Source organism: Suncus etruscus, chromosome 16 (genome assembly GCF_024139225.1).
Source record: "Suncus etruscus isolate mSunEtr1 chromosome 16, mSunEtr1.pri.cur, whole genome shotgun sequence".
In the NCBI taxonomy this organism is placed as follows: domain Eukaryota; kingdom Metazoa; phylum Chordata; class Mammalia; order Eulipotyphla; family Soricidae; genus Suncus; species Suncus etruscus.
In genome coordinates, this window is record NC_064863.1 from 6,849,598 (window position 1) to 6,873,435 (window position 23,838).

At 42.5% G+C, this 23,838-nt stretch overlaps 1 protein-coding gene across 1 annotated transcript in view; it reads right to left on the reverse strand.

Annotated features, from left to right (window-relative positions):
• Positions 1–5,949: 5,949 nt before the first annotated feature.
• Positions 5,950–23,838, reverse strand: part of CLNK (cytokine dependent hematopoietic cell linker) — a gene marked incomplete at its 5' end in the record, with an annotated part of 73,529 nt that continues 55,640 nt past the window's right edge. The window contains 6 exons of the mRNA XM_049790226.1: positions 5,950–6,207; positions 6,252–6,353; positions 7,428–7,497; positions 9,204–9,346; positions 15,896–16,051; positions 19,944–20,021. Coding sequence (XP_049646183.1) covers positions 5,950–6,207; positions 6,252–6,353; positions 7,428–7,497; positions 9,204–9,346; positions 15,896–16,051; positions 19,944–20,021 — 807 coding nt within the window. The remainder of the gene's footprint in view (positions 6,208–6,251; positions 6,354–7,427; positions 7,498–9,203; positions 9,347–15,895; positions 16,052–19,943; positions 20,022–23,838) is intronic.

The following is a 23,838-nucleotide window of genomic DNA, read 5'->3' on the forward strand; positions in this document are numbered from 1 at the left end:
TGTTTTCATTATTTACTGTAGTAAATGCAAGGCAAGTGTCTTAAATCTATACTATTTCTGGCCCTTATAATTGCTTTGTGGGCACACCTGGCAATTCTCAGAAGTTACTCCTGGCTCTGCACTCAGGAATTTCTCCTGGCAGGCTCAGGGGACCATATGGGATGCTGGGGATGGAATCCAGGTTGGCCATGTGAAAGACAAATGCCCTACCCACTGTATTGTTGTTCCATCCTCTATAATTTTAATTTTTACCAGTTTGCCAATGAATTTCCAGAACTCTAGATCCAGAATCCCCTCTCCTTCCACCCTGTACTGGTCAATATCCTTCTAAATGTTTTGCCACCCATTGAGAGAAAAACACCTGGAATTCTGGTAATTTTCTTTGGCATGCCCCTGATCTTTGGGACATTGAACTTCTTTTCTGTGAATCTAGTAACATCAGAATTTACCTCCATGAAATGGCTACGTTTTTAAAATATGAGCTAATTTTCAATGGGTTTGTTGTCCACCTCAGCTTATAGGAGTTATAGATAACGTGCTTCTAGGACTTGCTTATCTGCCATGTGCCTCAAAGATATTCCTAAGCTATTATTTGCTTGCTGACATTGCTTATTGTCTTTTCTTTAAAATGGAATTTAAAATGTTTACATTGCCAAATGCTGCCTTACTTCCCGTGACCAGTTTGCATTTCCTGTCTTGTTTAAGAAGCTCACAAATGCACACCCTGACCACAAGATCTTCTTCCTTAGACCTTTCCCCAAAGGCCACTATTTCCTACTTTTATCTCCAACTCTTTAAGCATAATAGGTAATGTCTTTTTATACAGGAGAAAGGAAGCAGCATTTCCATTGCTGTTTAGATTTCTTTGTCCCGCACCCTCGAGTTGCCCCTTGGGGGTTCCCACACTGATAGGGGACAGTTCTGTTCAGTTCTGACATTGTCCACTTAGAGAGAACCTCAGTGCCATGGACTGTGGGCTCATATGCCCAGAACTGCCCTGTTCTTACTCTGGATGCCACCCACTAGCTTGGCTACTTCCTACTCTCCTCACCCAATAGCAATTTCCCCTTTTCTATTTCATGCATTTGCCCGAATGATCCAGGAAGACCAGAAAGTTATCTGATCACTAGCTCTCTTACTGATGACCAAGAGCACTAGAAGAAGAGATCAGCAGACATACTGAAGACATACTTCAGGTTAAGGTCTCAGGGACAGGAGATTTGGTGCTCCTGGAAGTACCTTTGTTCCCTAACCAGTAAGCTCAAAGTCCATCACTTGGAGGTTCTATAAAACCTTTTTTTGGGTCTATAGCATTGATGAACTTAATGACTCTTCCTCAAAACTAAGGATCTCTTAGTCCCTGGTTCAAGTTATTTTCCTTGATCACTGGGCTCCACCCACTGGTATTTCTCGAGGGTGTCTTCTTAAAGCTATAGCAAACAATAGAAAGACAATCGTTTAAAGTTTTACAGCCCCAAAGCTGTCTCTGGAGCTGAAGACAAGAGACCAAATACTAGGACCTGACATTTATGACTCCGGAAATTCTAGGGTCTTAAGGGAGCTGGGAGACAAAAGAGGGGAGTTGAGCGTCAGCACCTTGTGGTGATGAGGAAAGAACAGATAGGAGAAATACACAGTTGGGTCATTTGAAAGAGAGAAAAACCTGTTTCACACCGGTCACAATATTCAGCTTCTCTGCCAGGCAATTTTGTCTTGGCAACCTCTCTTGGAAATGACCATTTTCCTCTTTCTGATTTATACTCCTACCTGGGTCATATTTTCAATGTTCTTGGTGGACTTAATGACTTTAAATTTCAGACACTTTCTGTGTTTAATTTTATTTTTACTCCTTAAAACATTTTATTTAAAACATTCATCATGACTTATAAATCTGTTAGTTTCATGCACACACCATTCTGACATGGCACTCTCCACTACAGTGCCTACTTCCCTCCACCATTATCCCAATTTCTTCCCTGTCCTCTCCAAAGCACATTTCTGTAGAACAGCTCTCATTTTAGAAATAATGTTTATGCAACAGAGCTATGTATGTTACCTGAAGGAGACTTCAAAGCCATAGTCCCAATGGAGGATCACTAAAATGAAGTTCAATGGAACAGAACTTCAACAAAAACAGAAGAAATAGGACCCATAGAGATACAACAGTGGGTAGGGTATTTGCTTTGTATGTACCCAACCTGAGTTGGATCCCCAGCACTACATATGATCTCGTGGCACTTCCAGAAATGCTTCCTGAAGGCACATAGTATAATAAATAGGGCATTTGCCTGTATAAATCAACCTGGATTTGATTCCCTAACTCAACATATAGCCCTAGCCAGAAATGATTCCTAAATGCAGAGCTAGGATTAAGGCCTGAGCACATCCACATGTGGCCCAACCACATGGACCCTGCAAAAGAAAAAAATATATTTTAAATTTTTATTGAGACCAATGTGAATTACAAGTCTTTCACAGTTATATGTAAGATACATAGTGATGGTTAATCAGGGCCATTTCCACCACCAGTGTTGGGCTTTCCATTTTTAAAAATCTTCCAAGACCACACCTCTTTCCCTTCTCTGCACTCAAATTTTTCCTTATCAGAATTTCCTTAGGTGCTTGTTGGCTTTTTTTGTTTTTAATCCTATGATGAGGGACTGGAGTGGTAGCACAGTGGTAGGGCATTTGCCTTGCACACAGCTGACCCAAGACAGATTAGGTTTGATCCCTGGCATCCCATATGGTTCCCCACACCAGGAGAGATTTCTGAGTGCAGAGCCGGAGTAACCCCTCAGTGCCGCAGGGTCTTCCAACCCCCCCCCCAAACCTACAGATGAAAGGCCATTTTCTTCCTTTTAGGATGGTGCTAAAGAGTAAGAAATAGCTTGATCTAAGCAAGTCAGTAGTCCTGAGATGGAGCTCTTGGGGGACCAACTTCAGTTGGTTGGATCTGGATCTGGATGATGGTGTTGCAAACCATCGTTGACCAAGTGACTGATTGGGTTTCCGGACTTCTGGGAGCCTTTCTCACAAATTAATACTATCTAAGGAGAAGCTTGGAGGAACTTGAGAATTGGAGTCCATCTGAAATACGAGTTCATCTGAAACTTTGTCCATCGCTTTCCCACCATTTTTATTATAAAAAAGGTGCATAAACAAAATTGGTCTTAAACACATAGGCAACAGCCTAACAGTGTTGCTCCTTTCCCTGTATTTGCTTCAGCAGATTTCTAGAATTTTTCCATCTTGCAAAACTGAGCCTTTTATTGATGGGTTGATTTGTTGTTGTGTTTTAGGCCACATCTGTTGATGCTTGCTCATGGCTGACTACTGATTCTATGTTCAGGGATCGAGCTTGGAATAACCATATGTGGTGCTGGAGGGTTTAATCTGGATTGGCTGCATGCAAGACAAACACCCTACCCCTGTATTATAACTCCAGTGTTCGTCCACCAAAGAAACTTTTGTACTCATCAAACAGTGCCATATTTTCTCTACCACTGCATGCAACTACCTCTTGAAGACATGTTCTTCTTTGCTTCTTTGATTGCTTTAAATAACTCATATAAATAGAATTATACAGTATTTATAATTTGATCACTGGCTTACTTCACTGACAGTAAACTGCCTTTAAACTTCTCCAAGGTTGATTAATCTGAGACTTTCCTTCCTTTGAAAAGTTGAGGAATATTTTAAAGTATTTTTATGTGTGCATAGACCACATTTTCTTTATCTGTGTATCCACCATGAGCATTATAGGTTGTGCCCACATTGTCTAAATAAAATATTTAAGCACTATGATTACAAGCATGATTGTAGTTGGGTTTCAGTCATAAACAGGCCAGTCCCCTTCACCAGTGCAACATGACTGTTGTGAATAGTGCAATGAATATATTTTAAATTACTTTATTTAAATGCCACTATTACAAAACTTTTCATAATACAGTTGTTTTTGTTGAGCATCTTTTCATACACTTTGTTGGCCATGTTTATCTTCTAGAAATTTCTCTCTTCAAGTCCCTTGCCCATATAATCAGATTAGTTAAAAACTTTTTGAGTGGGAATGATGTCTAGTCCAGCCTTTATGGAAAACAATGTGGAGGTTCCTCCAAAAATTGGAAATTGAACTCCCATATGATCCAGCTATTCCACTCCTAAGGATATACCCTAGGAACACAAAAATACAATTCAGAAATCCCTTCCTCACACCTATATTCATTGCAGCACTATTTACAATAGCCAGACTCTGGAAACAATCAAGATGCCCTTCAACAGATGAATGGCTAAAGAAACTGTGGTACAGATACACAATGGAATATTATGCAGCCGTCAGGAGAGAGGAAGTCATGAAATTTTCCTATATGTGGATGTACATGGAATCTATAATGTTAAGTGAAATAACACTTTCTTGATGGGATGTAATCCCATTTGCTACTTTTAATTATGCTGTCTTGTTTTCGATGCCTCTCCATAAGAAGTCATTACAAAATCCAGTGTTTGAAAATTTTTTTTAAAAATTAATTCCTTAAATTGCTGTGAAGATACACAGTTACAAAGTTGTTCATGATTGAGTTTCAGTCATACAAGAACCCATCCCTTCACCAATGCACATTTTTCACCACCAATTACCCCCTTTTCCCTCTCACCCTCCCCTCTGCCCTCCCCCTGCCTGCCTCTGTGTATCTCACAGTGATTCAGTAAAGAATTTATTTATTATAAAAAAGAATGCTTAAACATAGTCTCATAATTATCTGCAGTTCTAAAACTCATATTTCAGTGGCATCCTTCAGCTCTGATAGGAAATTTCTGTCTCAACCCAGCTTGAAGCTTTCCATGTCTTCAGGCTTCCAAAATTATTTTTCTGCCATGGTGGCACAAGGGAAAGAATGGGCAGATCTATTATCCAGTGTTGCTTGTTTCAATGAATATGCATCTTGCTGACCTGGTTCCACCATCACAGGGATTATGTTCTTTTTATCTCCATCTATAAAACTGAGCAGGTGCTAGCACTCACATGTCCAAAGTTGCTCTATGTATTGCATCTTACATTTATCTTAAATATGATTTCCAAAGGAATTTAAGACCATTAGGGCACAAGACCAACCCAATATTTTTTTGGAATATTTTATTTAATACGTATCCAGTAAGATAATAGGACATTTAATTACAAATTTGTTTTCATTCAAGTTAGTACAGCTATAAATCATAAATGTTAAAAAATTCTAATGCGCTCAGAACAAATATGACTCTGGATTAAAAAGTAGATTATACAGATAATGCTAATGTATGGTTTAAATTAATCTGCCCAAAAATGGCTGTGAGTACACACGCATTCAACAATGGCCTACAATTGATAGTTGGGCTAAATTTTACTCTTCTCTGCTAATTAGAACAAAAAATTGAATCGATTTGAATTATGATATGGCCACACACATATATACACACATATTCAAGAAGTGTTTTGGGGCCACTCTCCACAGTGGTCAGGGGTTACTCCTGGCTCTGAACTCAGGACGTCTACACTTAGTAGGAATTACTCCTGGAGATGCTTGGGGAACCACATGGGATGCTGGGGATCAAACCCGGGTTGGCTGCATGCAATGCAAGTGCCTACTCATTGTACTATCTCTCTTTCAAGGACCAAGTGCAATTAGAATTACATGTTCTTCTAATATAGTCTAAGAATGTGTTTTCATTATAGTCCACTAAGAACAGAGTTACCATGGCAAAAGGGCCACTTGGTCCCTCTTGAAAGAAGTTCCTGCTGGTCAGCCACTTAGATAACTTGCTTCTTGCTGCAGCAGGACTGAGTCCTGTGAGGACACATAGCATTCAAGTCCTGGTTGGGATGTCAGAATGAACATTATTTTGCATACCACTGTGACATCAGGTTTTTTGATGGTCAAGTCAGAATGGTGTTTTATCGTGTTTACCATGTGACACAATTCATGATTGTGGCATCATAATAGACATTATGATGCACATCTTTGTGCTGTGATAATGCATGATTTCGATGTCGTAATGCGTAGTCGTGACATCAAAGTGAGGTGAAAATTCAGGATTGTGATGCCACAATGGAACTAAGATGCACGCCATGATGAGGTCATAACTCATGATTGTGATGTCACAAAATCCAGTTATGATGCGCAGCATTCTGATGTCATATTTAGTGATGGACATTATTTTGTGCACCACTGTGACGTCCTAATTCATCATTGTGAAGTCAGAATGGACATTATGGCACTCACCATCGTGACATCATTATTCACGATTGTGATGTCACAATGAACATTATGATGTGCACCACTGTGATGTGACTTCACGACCGTGAAGTCAGAGATAAAGCGGAACTAAGATGCGTACCATGATGAGGTCATAATTCATGATCGTGACATCGCAAAATTCAATTATGATGCACTTAAACAATGAAGTCACATTGGACATTATGATGCACAGAATCTTGTCATAATTCAGAATTGTGACATCACAATGGTCAATATGATGGGCACCATGGTGATGTCACATTTTTGGCTTATCACTAGAATGAACATTATGGTGCTCACCACTGTAATATCATAATTCATGATTTTGAAGTCACAATGGACATTAGGACATACTCTATGAATTATGGTGTCACAGTGCTATGCATCCTAATTCCACTGTGATATCACAATCCTGAATTATGATGACACAATTGTCCCAACTATGACTTAGCATGATAGAAGATGCAGACCCCACTATTTCTACTCAATTAAGCCTTCCCTGCAGGGAGAATCTTTTTTTTTTGGGGGGGGGTCACACCTGGCAGCGCTCAGGGGTTCCTCCTGGCTCTACGCTCAGAAATCGCTCCTGGCAGGCTCGGGGGACCATATGGGATGTCAGGTTTCGAACCACTGTCCTTCTGCATGCAAGGCAAACACTCTGCTTCCATGCTATCTCTCCAGCCCCCTGCAGGGAGAATCTTTGCCTTAGATCTTATACGGGTTCACTAAGAGTCATTCAGAAGCAGATCTTAGTTGCTTTCTCTACTCATTCCTTCTTCCTTCCTTCTCCTCTCACAACATTCAGGGAGCTCCTCGGAGCTGGGATGTCTGTCTTCCCTTTCTCAGAAATTAACCCCAATACACATTTGGTTTCCAACACTATCTTGAAAAGGAAGTACCCAAAGACCTAGCCAATGAGGTTTCTCAAATTCCAACTGCATGAAACAAAGTCAAGACTAAAATTGCTACCTTTCCTTGAAATTTTTATATATACAGAGTATTATGAACTTTTTGGTTTCAGATTTTAAGAGTTTTTGAGATTCCTTTCTGCTGCTTCTATGTTTAAAACAAGTCTCTGTCAGCTCTTTTCTGTCAATAAATATGATACTAAGTCTTACACAATGCTAACCAACATCTTATGGTCTTCTTGAACCAACAAACCCAGTTTGAAGTGACACAGATATTTTCTGAGAACATGGCTTGTGTGGCCTGGGCCCAGTGAGCATGTGCACTGGAATTCCAGAATTTTCTTGGAGAGGGTGGTCAACTTCCAATTGGGACCATCTAGATTCTCAGATCATCAAGTAGACTACAGGTGCCTAGTAAGGCCAGCTCAGTTGGGTGTTGGGATTTTCAACTGTTGAATCTTTTTAACCAAAGCTCCTGACTTAACTAAAAAAAATTCCTTACTTCTCGATGTCCTTGTGGAAAGAGAGTACCTGCTTTCTTGGGTTGATAAGAAGCTGTTTTCATATTGCTTCTGTGCTACAAAGCCCATTACCTAATAATTCCATATACTTCCCAAATCCCACTCCCACTGGATATCAGCAGATTTCCACAAGAATATGTTCTTCTCTTTATCATGACCCACCAGTAAAGTTTACTTATATATTTAACTGGGTTGATTTGGACATTCAGAATGTATCATTCCCCTCTGTAATTGAGCATTTCTTCTGGGTGTCCAATTTCTTAGGGACAGGATTCATAGTTGGGAAGATCTTTTTGGTGGGAGGCAAGAAAAATGGGTACAATGGTGGCCTTCTTCAATGGAGTATAATCAATCTCTTTGAGTGTCTATTTCATCACCCACATTGTACATGCCATTCTTCTAGTGCTAGTGGTCCAATGATAAGTAGGCTGTCACTGCAGGGCATTGATATGAGGCCTGTTTTCTTCTGAATGAAGCAAGTCCAGAACAAAGAGTTAAGACTAAAACACCTTCATTCAGGCATAAATTCTACTTTCTGTGAATTTATTCCACTTGGTTCAAAGCATCTTTCAACAGTATATTGAGATGATGCTTATTAATATTTATTTATTGAGAAATTTTGGGCAACACCAATCTGTGCTCAGGGCTTAAACCTGGTTCTGTCCTCTGGTATTTTTGATGGGCCTTTACGGACCATATAGAGTATCATGGATCAAATCTGGGTCTATTTGTCTGCTTAAAAGGCAAACAAGTTACTCACTGTACTATCTCTTCTACCCTTTTATATTTTTGCTAAAAGCAATTTTGATTTTTATCTTTAAAGGGTTATCATAAATCCTCTCAACTTTGCATACAGCAATCCTTCAAAGAGTTGAGTTTTCAGATCAGGGCCCACATTTGCCATCATAAAGGATCATGAAAACATTGTAAAATTCCCAAACTCCAGTGGCTCTAAAATAAAGTAGGAACTATCCCAGATCCTCCATAGAGATAGACTCAGCAAGTTCATGTAGTCTTATGCTGTGTTAAGGGCAAAGACTTCAGCAGTAGCATGTTGTGACCCTTTTGTTGTTGTTGCTAGGTCCCATGAGCAGAATGAGCCTGCTGGTAGTTATTTTCTTAAAAGACATTGCTGGGATGTTTGTACATCTTGCAGATATGGACACCCCCAGCTGAACTCAGCCCGGAACAGCGTCTTTCCTGGGGCCTCTCCCAGCAGTGCTCAAGGTACAAGGATAATTCAAAGTCTTGCACATGTTCCACATGTGTTTTATTACCCATACTCTCTTTCCTCCCTGAGATAGGTCAAAAGTAGGACACTCTCTCTCCTTTGATACCATCGATCTGTTTCTCGTGTGGCATGGCTCTTCAGAACTAGGATTGATGTTTCACCCTCAGAGAATGTTTCTCTTGTTGAAAGTGCTGAAGGTGGAATTCCTTTGGAAAAATGGAAAAATGATTCAGGCCTGGGATCCACTCCACTGAAGAGTAAACTGAGCCTGGGTTACCGAGGTGAGAAGTGTCTTCTGAAAGGGAGAGGCTGGGTCAGGTAGCATTGTTCCCTGTGAAAGCCGGTTTTATCCTTCCCATCAATGAGTATGATGGGGGAATGCTTGTAGTGTTCAATGATGGCCTCCACAGAATTAAACTTCTGAAAGACAGAAAACAACAACAACAACCCAGCAACAAGTCAATAAACTTGTCATTAACTTATGTATGGGGCCAGAGGAATAGTACAGTGGATAGGTTGTTTGCTTTGCATGTGGCCAAGCCAGGTTCTATCTCTGGCATCTCATATAGACCTCTGAGTACCCCCCACCAACCAGAGCTAAGAGTAACTGCCAATAAGTGCTGGGTGTGTCTCTATTACCCACCCACCCACCCTCAACAACAACAACAACAACTAAAACTTCTGTGTTAGATAGTAAGAACATGGCCAAAATAAAATGCATCATCTTATTTTAGAAATGTGTTAATTCACATAAACACTTTGGGGGTAGGGGATGATAAAATTTTTTTCAACATCATATAAATGCTTTTTTTGTGGTTTGGCCCTTCAAAACAGGATTGCTTTTCCAATAGAAATCCTATTGAATGTAATCATTTTTGGAGCTATAATACAGAGGGCAGGGTCTTTGCCTTGCATGTAGCTGACCTGGGTTTCATCCCTGGCATTCCATATGGTCCCTTGAACTTACCAGGAGTGATCCTGGGTACAGAGTCAGGAGTAGTCCAAGTATCGCTAAATGCAGCCCTAATACCCCACCCCTCAAAAGTGACTTTAGCCAAAAGAAGGACAGGGTGAGCATACTCTGGAAAGATAAGAGATAAGAATGATGAGATAACTCAGGAGAATTAGGTGCCTGATGTAGGATGAGAAAGTAGGGAGATAAAATAAACCCTATAGTTACTCTCATTAGTGGGGTAGGATGTTCACCACTAGGCAAGCTCTACTTACAATTATTCACAATGGGTCCTGGATGGTTCCAAATGGGTCAATCATAGGGTGCAACTGTGGGAAATTATGTCTTCACCTTGAAATCAGTGGTGACGGATCGATATATAAAAGTTTAAGCCTTGACTTTTACTTGGCAAAGTGGTAGGAGAGTCCAGTAGGAAACTTGATGGCCTACCAACTTTTCCTCCTCAGTAGTTTTAGCACAAGCAGATGGAAGGGGTATCTAGAAGGTGCTGGCAGTTCTGAGCTAAAGTCACTTCTATTCCTGGGCTTCCTGTGAAATGCCAAGATGGCAGCTGATTGTTATGTTTCTGTGTTTCCTACAGCAAAACACAGCACTTTTCGAGTTCATGGACAAAATAGGGTTATCTCAAGGTGAGGGAGAACAGAAAGAGCTTTGTTAAAAATGTAGATTAGAAGAAGGCTGTATCTACATTTTGGATGGTTCTTAATGGCTTTAAAGGAGCAGAAGGCTCCTTTAGGGGAAGAGGGAGAAGCAAGGAAACAAACAGATATGAAGAACAGCTGGTGTAGACAGTGGTTCAGAGGAACTTGGGTGTCTTCTGGAGGGGAAGACTAGGAGAGGAGTGCCTGGAAGTGTTTGCATCATCCTCTTTTCTCTGCCTGAAGGCCAGGTTTATTCTGTGAGCCTGGGGCAGGCCAACAGCCTTTGAGATGAACTAAAGGACCAGCTCAGCCCTGTGAGAGAACAGAAAGCTGGCTGATGATGGACTAGAATTGAAGGACACTTCTGTGGCACCAGCTTCTACCAAGACATGCCAAGTACAAATCCTGGGCCTCTGGTTGCTGTGGGAGCAGGGAGGTAGGATCTGGGTGAGAAGAGCTTCTGTTCTCAAAATGCTGATGGGAGAATTCTTAGAAGAGAAGCCTGGGGTTGGGGGAAGCCCACAGAACAGGAAGAAGGAGAGCAGAAGTGAGGTAGTCACAAACCTAGAGTCACTGAAGCCCCCTGAAGTTGGTAGTGGCTGGAAGGACTCTTCTTCCAAGCACCCACTTATCAACTCCCTAGAGTAATTTGATTGGGCAATTGATATTTTTCTGACTTAGAATACATGTATATTGCTTGAAGTCATCAACTTTGAAGTACTTAATTATGTTAAAACGTTTTAGAGGGGCTAGAGCAATAGAACAGTGGGTACGGCATTTGCCTTGCATATTGCCGATTTGGGTTTAATTCCTGGCATCCCCTATGGTTCCTCAAACCTGCTAGGACTGATTCCTGAGTGCAGAGCTAGGAGTAATCCCTAAGTACTGCCAGTGTGGCCCCCCAAAACAAACCAAAAGCAAAAACTCACTTTTAACAACAGTGATCCTTTTATCTCTTGTAGAATAAAATGCAGGCTGACTTTCTGGGGGTAAGGTAAAGCTACAAAAGACAGACCTGTAGGCCTTTCATTTGGAGGGAGTAGCCACTTCCAGGAGAAGTTGTTCTGTGGGGTCTGATTGGGTCAATGTAGAAGCTTATGGAAGAAGTGTTTGGGGCTGGGGCAATAGTACAGCAGAGATGCAGTATTGCCTTTATATCTTGCTGACCAGGGTTAGATTCCTGGCATCTCATATGGTTGCCTGAGCTTCACCAGGATTGATCCCGATCACAGAGCTAGAAGTAAGCCCTGAGGCTCTCTGAATGTAGCTCTCACCAAAGCAAACCAAACCAAGAAGGGTTTTTCATGGATGATGACCCGCAGGAGGCCAGTTTTGGCTAGTGGTATTACACAGTGAACCCCCCCTAGACCTCTAGCCCCCTTACTCCTCCCATCATACAAAAAAATCCATTGAGGGGCCAGAGTGATGGCACAGCAGTAGAGCGTTTGCCTTGCACGTGGCTGACACAGAACGGACCACTGTTGGAAACCCCCCCCCCCGGCATCTCATATGGTCCCCTAAGCCAGGAGCGATTTTTGAGTAACCCCTGAGCATCACTGGGTACAGCCCAAAAATTAAAAAACAAAACAAACAACTCAGTGATGTTGTGTCATAGTTTTCTGCACATACAACAAATGTTCCCTGGATGTTTCTCAATGACCTGTGCTTGACCTTCTTCTTTATGATGTCACTTGTGTTTCCCCCCAAAACTGTTAAATTATGCTGCATCCCATGGTTCTCTGCTAGGCATAAAAACATACCCCCTCTTTCTTCTCTGGGAAACTGTTGTTCAGTCCACGTGGTGAATATCCAGCTCAAATTAATTTGACCCTTTACCAATAAATTTTCTCATTCTCATTCAGTTTTTCCTGTCCCTCCCCTCCCCCCAGGGCAACAAGAGCCATTGCAAACTATATCTGAATTCAAATCTGCGTGTTGAGTCTCCAGCTAAGGGCCTATTGGATGTTTCCCTTGGCATCGTCTGTACCGCACCAAGGTCTTGCTCTTCCTTAGTAGATCTGAGAGGGGTCCCTGTGGTGGGCTCCCCTCGGTTTCCTGGGGTCTCTTTGGGGGAATTTATCCTGAACCCTCCCAGTCCCAGAACATCCTTTAAGATCCAAGATTGGCACGTATTAAGCACCTGGCTCTGTACCAGGCACTTTGTCGACATCATCTCATCTCCCACTCACAAGAAATGCCACTGTATCTGGCGGGGCTGAACCATCACTTATCGCTACATTCAAAACTGAGCAAGATAGCCCCACGCCCCCTTCCCAAGCCCCTATGAACTCCTAATGATCCCCGAAACCTCATTTCTCATGTGGTGCTTCCTGTGGCGTGGAACTAACTCAGAGGCTGCTGTTTCAAGTCCCAGAAGGAGCCAGCAGAGCTCGCTTTGAAAGTTCTTGTTTTCTTTTCTCTTTGAAAGTTCTTGCTCAGCAAGACAAAGGGCACCCACTGTGAAAGGCTCAAGGGAAACGAGAAGAATCTAGATGTTTGGTTTTTAGGCTTTTACTTCAGCAAGATTGCATCTCTGAGGAATGGCTACAAGAGGCACCGGACACTGCCCAGGGTTCCCAGCTCTGAGCTGCAGAGACCATCAGCTCAGCTCAACAACATGGCAGAGGGGTGCGATGTTTGTAGAGGGCACTGTAGACTGTTTGCATCTGGTCCCCAGGTGCCCTCTGAGATCATTCCAAGTCGGGAATTGTGCAGCCTGCCTTGAATCCCAACTTTTGCCAAGAACATGAGCTGTTATAGCTAGCTGCCTGATTGCTGAGATCTTGTTGCCCGTTTCCCCTAGGTGAAATGAAAATGCCGGCACTCTTTCTTCACTGGTAGGCTCTGAGGAGAAGTCTAGAAAGGTAGCTAGTAATCGCTCTCTGCCCAGAATAGTGTCTGCATCCAACTTATGATATGAGGTCTCACTCAAGAAATGAAAGGGAATGCCCTCAGATGCATGCTGGTATAACACCACAAGGACCTTCTTGCCTTCACACAACTGACCCAGGTTTGATCCTTGGTATCACATGGTATCCTGAGCATCTCTAGGGGTGATCCCTGAGTACAGAACCAGGAGTAAGCAAGCCCTGAGCACCCTCCCAAATAATCTGGGTCTTTATTATTATTACTATTCTTCCTACCAAAACGGCGTTTTATACTTTGAAGCACAGAAGCATATTTTTAATACTCTTAAGTATTCACTAAAGTGTTCTCTGCCAAAATTTATATTAGCTTATTTATGAGTGAGTTTGTGGGGCTATACTCAGTGTTTCTCAGGGATAACTCCTGGCTCTGTGCTCAAAGTGACCCCTGGCAGAGCCCAAGAAGACATATGTGTTGCCTGAGATCAAAATGGGGTTGGCCGCATGTAAACCAAGTAGCCCCAGTGCTGTTGGCTCTCCAGTCTGTGGTTGCAGATTAGATTACACATTTCATTCAACTTGGAGGACCAGTCTATGGTAAAGTTGGCATGGACTTCCCACAGTCAGGGTAGAGAAGCAACCACTATGACATGAGAGTTGAGAATGATCACTCTGGACAAGAACTGAGTGCTGAAAGAAAGTAAAGTTATATATATATATATTTTTATATAAAGTTTATATATATAAAGTTACTTTCAGTAACAATATTGCAAACCAGTGTTTAAAAGGGTGAGAGATAGAGAGAGAGAGAGAGAGAGAGAGAGAGAGAGAGAGAGAGAGAGAGAGAGAGAGAGAGAGAGAGAGAGAGAGAGAGAGAGAGGAAAATGTTTGCCACAGAGGTAGGCAAGGGGAAGGCAAAAAGAAAAGAAAACCTGGGACATTGGTGGCAGGATATGTGTACTGGTGAAGGGTGTTGGACTTTATATGACTGAAACTTAATCATGAACATTTTTCTTTGTCTCACAATGATTTAAATAAATTTAAAAAAGTTCTACACAGTCTTCTCATATCTCTCTTGAAGTTTCCACTGTGGCTTTAGTCCATAGAAACACCCACTCTAACAATCTGGGGACCAGGCATTTTGTCCCCTAAATGAACCTCTAGATTAACAACTGTTCTGCTCCAAATGGAAAATTCTTCTCTCAAGCCCACAAGAGAGGGAACGAAACTGTGAAGTGTGCTTTAAGAGACACTTTTTGGCTGATGGAAACAACCAAGTGTCCTAGAAGAATTAGTCACAAGAGCAGATGCAGTTACTGCATTTGGGTATGAGGGGAGAAGGGGGTCAGGCTCTGCTTGATCAAGTGGTAGAAACACTTCTTACCTAATCTTTGGGTCTCACCCACCTTCCAGGACAACATGTAGAGCACTCATATCCATCCCTACCTTCCTTCCCTCCCTCCTCACCCTGTCCTCTTCCTTCCCTCCCTCCCCTCTCTCCTTCTTCCCATCCTCCCTCCTCTCTCTCTCCATCCCTCCTTCCTCTCTCCCTCCCCTCTCTCCTTCTTCCCTCCTACCCTCCTCTCTTTCTCCCTCTTTCCTCTCTCTCTCCCTCATCCCTCCCTCCCTCCTCTCTTTCTCCTCCTCCTCTCCCTCCCTCCCTCCCTCCCTACTCCCTCCCTCCCTCCCTCCCTTCCTTCCTTCCTTCCTTCCTTCCTTCCTTCCTTCCTTCCTTCCTTCCTTCCTTCCTTCCTTCCTTCCTTCCTTCCTTCCTTCCTTCCTTCCTTCCTTCCTTCCTTCCTTCCTTCCTTCCTCCCTCCATTAAACATATTGAAAGAAGACTCTTTTTGCCTTTTATTTAACTGAAAAAAACAGTTTTTTCAGTTAAAAGAAAAGACCAGACATTGTAGACATTGATCTGGAGAAGGTTGATCTCTTGCCTTATCTATTGAATTGCTAGGGAATATATTTTTTTCAGTCATACCTGGTAGTGTTCAGGGGTTACTCCTGGCTCTGCACTCAGGAATCACTCCTGGCAGTGCTCAGGGCACCGTATAGAATGTTGGGATTGAACATGGGTTTGTTGTGTGCAAGACAAGTGCCTTAATCACACACTTCTCCTTACTAAGGAGAAGACCTGAGGGGGGAATTTGCTCCTCATAGTACCAAAGACTTCAACTGAGCTAGTCTGCTTTGGAGTGCCACAAACATCCTGACTCCTTTTTGGGCTAATTGGGTATGTCAGAAGTGCCTGAGGTGGGTGGGGTTGGGAGACCCCAGGGAGGCAAGTCTTAGGCAGGTCTTAGAGAAGTCTTTTTACAAGGCAGCTAGAGGGTACCGGGGTCCTGCTTGGCTGCCAGTCCAGGGGCTTAGTGATGCTCCTGGAAGTTGCTGGAAGCCCTTGGTTACCTTCTCCACTTGCAGGCTAGAGTTCATTTTTTTGGCAGCATCTCACAACCCCCTCCTCTCTTTCCCTTTGCAGCCCACTCACCTCGTCCCCACGAAGTCCTGTCCCCAGAGCAAACTGCAGGCTCCTCTCCAGGAAGCGGATCTTCACGTTGTAGACTTTGTTTCCATAAAACACAGCGAGCACGTAGGGTTCTGCCCGGGATTTTTTTGAACAATCCCGAACCAGGAAAGTGCCATCCTGAAGCCAAAGGAGGAAGGTGGATTAGATTATAGTGGGTCTGGGCAGGGCAGAAGAGATGGGGGTTGTTGCTGTGGGGAGATGAGACCTAAGGGACTAAGAAGCAGAAGAAAACTCAGATGGTTCTGAGCTGCTGAAGTTGGGGTCAGGGGAATTTGGGCTGCCAAGAGCAAGAGAGCAGCATGAGGTACTCAACAGTTTGCATTAGGCTTCTACATGGATCAGAACTATGGAAAGGGCACAGTTCAGGTACATGTCTCAGGGAGAAGGCTGGGGAAGAAGCCATTCAGACTGAACACTGTTATTGGGCAGAATTTTACAGTTACACGTTGCCATATATGATGCAAAATATCGGGTATGGGGGTAGGAGCGATAGCACAGTGGGTAGAGCATTTTCTCTGCAAGTGGTCAACCCAGGTTCAATCTCCACCATCCCATATGGTCTACTGAGCTTGCCAGGGATAAGTTTTGAATGCAGATCCAGGAGAAAACCCCGAGCTCTACCGGATTTGCCTCCAAAATCAGATATACATATAGTGATATCCCTGATCACACTCACACAGGTGCTTATAAAGATGTTATAAAGAGTAGAGAGTAAAGGGTTAAGAGGACTGTGGGGTGACATGCAGTAACTTTATATGTCAATACTTTAAACAAAAGCCCGAAGCTTTAACAATAATAATAAAAGAGTAGATAGTAAAAATAAACTCTCTGAAAATAGATCTAATGAAAGACGTAGTCTACTTATATACTTATTATACATCACTATATATATTTGGTTTTTGGATCACACCCAGCATCGCTCAGGGTTCCTCCTGGCTCTACGCTCAGAAATCGCTCCTGGCAGACTCGGGGGACCATATGGGATGCTGGGATTTAAACCACCGACCTTCTGCATGCAAGGCAAATAAATGCCTTACCTCCATGCTATCTCTCCGGCCCCATTATCACAATATATTTTAATGATAATTTATCTACCTATCTTTAATATGTTGATAGAAAATATTTAACATGGTTGAAGAGTGAAAAAGTGAATATTGAATACCTAAGAATAGTAACATTTATGCTTTTGGATCTCTAGTAATGGTTTTAATATTGTCACATTATACATAGATTACATTAATAATATAAAACTAGAGTGGTGGGGCCTGGAGAGATAGCACAGTGGTGTTTGCCTTGCAAGCAGCGGATCCAGGACCAAAGGTGGTTGGTTCAAATCCCGGTGTCCCATAGGGTCCCCTGTGCCTGCCAGGAGCTATTTCTGAGCAGACAGCCAGGAGTAACCCCTGAGCACCGCCAGGTGTGGCCCAAAAACCAAAATAAAATAAAATAAAATAAAACTAGAGTGGTATCAAAAAGATGCTAGAAATTTACTGAAAATTACCCTCCTGATGCTAAATACTTCACACTTGTCTCACTTGATCTTTCCCTATGATTCAAGAGAGTATTTCATCCTCATTTTATGCATATGAGAGATCTAAGCAGGTCAGAGTCACCTCAGATGTGGCACAGCTGATAGATGGGCTTTCAGGAGCCAATTTTAAGTTCTCACTATTTTCAGGAGCCCAGAACGTAGAGAGAGGACTAAGGTACTGATATTTCTGGAAATGTTCTGCTATTTTGTTCATCTATAATTGAAGTCTTAGGATTTGAGGACAGAAGGTGGCCCAAAGTGAAAAGTTAGAGAGGGCACAGATGCACGATCCATTTGGAAGTCTGTCTCCTAAGGGTTTTGGGGTCCTAGACAGTGGATCGAAGCCAATGTGCCATATAAATAGCCTTTTCTAGCAGGACTGACCATGAGATAGGAAAAAAGACTCCCAGCTGAATAAATTTCTATTTTCTTATTGAGATTTTGGGAAGAGGTAGAAATGGACATAGGATTGGGGGAACATTCCCCTATAGTTTGAGAGTTTCAGAAGAAAATTCATGACACATAGGAACCCTCACGACAGCTGGGCCAGCTTTCAAAGAACCAGACCCTCTTTGGGGAGCTGACTGGGGAAGATGGGTGTGTGTGTGTTTGGGGGACGGGGTGCTTGCTCATGAGCAGGGGAGAGAAGCAAGCTTGGCACTGGGTCTAGGTAAGGCTAATGCCTTGCACTAACCTTCTATCAGCAATGGCCAGTGAGGTGGGGTGTCCTTAGGGTAGCTGAGGGGTGTCCCCAGGAGGGACCTCCTATCTGCAAGAGCACCCAGGCAGCTGCTCCATGCCAGGTGCTGCCTTCTTCTCCACTGGGTGAGGCCTTGCCATGCCTGCCCTTCCTCACTTAGATCGCAGCTGAGAGACTTGCTTAACAACTGTTAACTTCCACGGCTGCTACAGCTCTGAGTGAGGCCCCAGTTTTGGCTCTAGAGGCAGGGCTAAAGACAAGTGCCAGCGCAACTGTGCTCCTTCAAGATTCTATTAGCAAATGTTCTTTGCCATTTCCAGCTTCTAGAAGCTGCCATCTCAGATTCTCTCCACACTCTTCTCTGGAGCCCTGTGATGATCCTGAAAAATCCAGTTTATCTAGGATAATATCTTCAGGGAAAGATTCACAATCACACCTACAAAGCTCATTTTCTTTCATTCATGTTGTGTGTGTATGTATGTGTGTCATTGTTCACATGTTCTTGGAAGTGGATTCTGTTGAGGGGACATTTTGTTTGCAATTACAGCACGCATATATTTATCTTACTTAGTTTTATAATACCACTTCTGAGAAGTTGGTTTTATAGAAATAGATGAGGTTCCTATCCATCTATCTATTCATCCATCTGCTCCATTTACTCATTCAACAATGGCCACTCTATTGTACTCTTAGTTGAGAACACAGTTTGATGCCGTACCAGTGTTAAGAGCTTATCTCTTGCTTATGAACGTCTAGTTTTCTGGACACAGAGGGGTCATTTGAGGATGACTCACTCCTGAGAATGACTCTGGCAGTGGTCACTTGGCCTCAATCACAGGGACTCTAGTTCTCCTCTCCTCTCAGTCATATATACAGCATGTCTCTCACCTACTTAGAATATCAGTTTGAACACTTTGGTTGATGATACAGGAGTGGGGTAAAGTATTTGAGGGTTTAGGTTGCTCCCAAGCAGTGCTCAGGAAATGTTGGGGTGTATCCTGGTGAGACTTGACCACTGAACCAGATGCTTCAATGTTCAGGTCTCAGCATGGTAAACTTTTTGGGACCATGATGCTGCGGACCTTCATGGCTATATCTAGTAGTCTGAGAAGCATATGATGTTGGGAGTCAAACTGGGGTCTTGGCATAGGCAATGCAGTTTCCCTGAACCCCAATGCATGTCTCCAGGCCTGAAGTTAATTGCTTTGAGAGGGTACATTTTGAAACAGTGTGTGTTTAATATGAGCACATGTGAGCCATGTGTCTGGCCTCAAATAGATCTTGAATATACAGACAAGTCTGGAACACAGGGTTGATAAACTGAGCACCATAGCTCCAGTTAATCTTTGTTCCTATAATCTTCCCACTCTTACCCTTCCAAGGGAAGGGTAGCTTGTCCTGAAGCAGGAGATTCCCTGGTTCCTGGGGGCAGTTTCTCAAAGAAGAGGACAGAGGAAGGTAGAGGACATTGACAACGGAGACCAATTTAGCTATCAGTGTGTGTGTGTGTGTGTGTATATATATATATATATATATATATATATATATATATATATATATGTGTGATTTCAAACCAGCTCCTGTGGGATAATACCATTTGGTTTTCATTGAATCAAACATTTCACAGACCCTCAAAGATGCTTAGGAATGAAAAGAGTCACCCTCAGAAATCTCTCTCAGAACCACAAACATCGTGGTACTGAGAAATAGAAGACAACACAAGAAGAACATGTTCTGTCACATGGACAGAAGGCAGAAGGCAGTGAGATGTGCCATACCTTGTTCTCTTTCATCAGTGCCTCCTCCACTGCCTGGCGACTGTGCTCTCCAATGTACCACTCACCATGCAGGGTATCCTGTAGTACAGGTGAAAGGAGGGATGTGTCCAGGCCAAAGAGAAATAATAGCCCGAGTTAATGTGTTGGTTACAATGGACTTCTATTCACTGCTCTACCAAGATATCATCCCTAATCTAGAGAACTTCTCTAGTTGTTGGGTTGACAGATGATTCAGAGAAAGGAACTTTAGTTTAGGATTATGAAAATGTCATGGCAGTTGCCTGTTAGGGAAGGAATTGGAGTTTTCACTCAATTCTTGAGAAAAGGCCCTGCAGCACCAGCCTTGGAAGCTTTCACCCTCTAGGCCTTTCTGCAAGAACACCTGGGAGTGAGTCAGGAGGCACATTGCTGATGAGGCCTGTCTTTCCCTAATGTGAAAACAGCAGGGAGGGAAAGAATGATTTCTGAGCACAGAGCCAGGAGTAAGCCCTGAGCACCACTGAGTGGCCCTAAATAAGCAGAGATGCCATTTAGGGGAGAGATAGTACAGCAGGTAAGGTGCTTGCCTTGTACTCAACCAGGTTCTGTCCCCAGTATCCTATACAGTTTTCTAAGTACCTCCAGAAGTGATCCCTGAATATAAGTTGAAAGGAAGTCCTGAGTTCTGCCATGTGTGATCCCCAAACCAACTAACCAACCAACCAACCAACCAACCAACTGACATACCGACAGACCGACCAACACACACACACACACACACACCCACACCCACACACCCACCCACCCACACACACACACACATCCAACAAAAATGTTACAAAACAAAGAACTAAACCCAATTAGAGGAGGAGATAAAGTTAAAGTCAGCTGTGAAAATTTTCCCATTGCTCAGTAAAAACAGAATGACATTGCTGAGAAATGGGTTACCTTTCCGTCAACATGGATGGGAAAAGCCTTCCTCCAGGTTGTGTTTCTGCAGCTTGGTGGATTTTCTGCAGGGCAAGGGCGGGCTGGAGATTGCCATCTCTGAGGAGAATGAAACTGCATACGTTCTGTATGGGCTGAGAAAGGAAAATTCAGTCAAAGAAAGATGGTGATTTCTAGCGGGGTTGTAAGAGGTCAAGATTCTGCAGCATAGAGTACTGTCTCTTTCACTGGGGTCACTCAAAGTCTCCAAGCTTGGGGTGCTCACTTGGTGGGAAAACTATTGAAGTCTGGGGCTGTGTGTTGCTTCTGTGTTCCTAAATTTGCTAAGCACTAAATCTGGAGAATGAGATTCACACAGTATAATGATCATCTCTGCAAGTTGAGTAAAGAGCATCCTAGTGTTAGAACACTCCTTGTTGGAAGATGTTGCCATCTTGATTCCGTATGTAAAAGATTATGCCCCATTTTGGCTACAAACAATGTGCTTGGTCAGTATTTGTGGAATTAATGGTCTTGGGAGCCAAACTACTTCCCTTGTTCACCCCAGGTTGCTTCTGTAAGCATTTTTGTTTCCTCTACTCTGAAAAGAGACCCTCTTAGAAGACCCCATACAAATGCTCGATTCACCTCAGCTCTATTCATTCTCCCCTTGCACTTGAATTTTTATTTCAGCCTGATGTTTTTTCTTTGAAACAAAGACAATGGATTTCTCTCTAAGCCAAAAGTCTGCTTCTGCCCCTGACACACATTATCCCCAGCTCTACCCTTAATATTGTATGCCCTTTCTGGGTCCACTCAGCCCCAGAATTTTCCACCTGGAAACTCAAGTCTTTCACCTTCGCTCACCCTGATCTGACCTCCAGTCAGACTTTCCCTAAGACTTTAATGTTAGGAAGATCCATTGGTTAATCATCTCTGTGGTCATTTTTCTTTTTTTTTCTTTTTGGTTTTTCAGGCCACACCCATTTGATGCTCAGGGGTTATTCCTGGCTACGCACTCAGAAATTGCCCCTGGCTTGGGGGGACCATATGGGACACTGGGGGATTGAACCGTGGTCCTTTCCTTGGCTAGTGCTTGCAAGGCAGATACCTTACCTCTAGCGCCACCTCGCCGGCCCCAATTTTTCTTTAAAAAAAAAAAGTGTTCCTCCTTGGGAAATTTTCACAAACAGTGTGCAGATATCAAGGAAAATGAGCTGTTTTACTTCTTTTTGTTTTGTTTTAGGGCCACACCAGCAGCACTCAGGCTAATCCTGGCTTTGTGCTCAGAAGTCACTCCTGACAGGCTTGGATGACCATATGAGATTCTGGGGATCAAACCAGGTTGGTCACATGCAAGGCAAAAGCACTCTCCACTGTGCTATGGCTCAGATTTGAACCAGCTATTTTTCTTACTGGTTTGCTTGTATAAAGCCCACATAGGGTATGATAGAAGAAATATAAGGACATGAAAGAGATGTGGGGTTTAATAAAGGTGCACTGACATAGGCCATCCTAAAGAAAGAAAAGGAACACAGAAAAAGAGAGATGCTAAAATGTCTTCTGTGTGTCAAGCAGAGGGCTATGTGTTTGGGAGTGTGAACCTGTGAGCTATTAATTATTTGAGTTTTATGCATGGGACAGAGTGAGGTTCTCCAGCTGACCCAGTTGTAGAGAGATCTAATAGATAGTCTTGAGATCAAGGTCATCAGAAGCTCCAATTCACCCACACATTCCCATTGTGTCCCAAAATATTAATCATGATTATCAAAAGTCGTCACCAGTGATGATAGTTAGGGCTACTTTGTACCTCTATACAGAGGTGTTCTTGTTAGTGTTCTGCATTATTACACTCAAGTAGTTAGTTTTATTTTTTCTCATACCACAGCTTTTCTTAAATCTATTTTAGAACCAATGAATTGACAAAAGAAACTAAATGGTTTGTTAGAAGCAACCATGGAGAAAAGTGATGAACCCCATCAACTGTTGTTGAGACAGTTTACTTAATTTCCTAAGGAAAGTACACCTTGTATACTTTAGGTTTAGTATAGGTTCAGTGCACCCCAAAATCCAGAAAGTGAGCATATATTACACACTTGGGAGAATATTTGTAATATGGCTCACAACATAGTTATATTCACAAGAGGAGAAAAATGGTGGTCCCTTCAGTGACTGTATGAAGTAATGATAAATATTACATTGTAGTGACATGGTAGATACCTTTCAATGCAAATGAACCCATCACATGAATATATATATATATATATATTTATATATATATATATATATGACTTGAGGAGGATTCTGGGGTTCACAAAAGCTACATCACAGAACAGAAAGAGTTCAGGCTTATTTGCTAATGACATGATACTTACCTACAAGGCTTCTGCCCCTGTTCTGCACAGCCTGGTGGCCCACCATCCATGAGGAGCTGAAGGAGATGTCAGAATTAAAAGAACATCAGAATTTCACAGGTAAATTCCCATGCAGAGACAAGGTCAGTGATCATGGCTTGAATTGCTTCATATTTTTATACTTATACTTCATATTTTACTGGGTCTGTGAGGAGAAGCATTTGTTTTGAAAGCCACCAGAAAAACTTCCTTTTTTCAAAAAGGGCAAGCATTGGAAATGGAGTACATTGACTAGCTCCTCTAAATTCTTGCCATGTTGCTGCAATGAATAGATATAATGGCTCTGCCTGGTGTAAGTCATGAATTCCGAATTCACCCAAAGTACCTCTAGAAAATCAAAGTGGCTGGTTGAGAATCAGAGTTGAAAAAAATTGTTTACTGATTGAAGAGGAAAAAAAAAAGAAAGTGTAGAAGTTATTTTTATTCCTTTGTGAAATGGGAGTTTGGTGAGAAACTTTGTGAGTGATGATAGAAAAATTTATAAAGCAAGGAGATTACAGGAATTAAGACAACAGACATTTGAAGCAAGGCTTAGAAATGTCACAATGGTTTTACTTGCATTTGAATGAATGGTT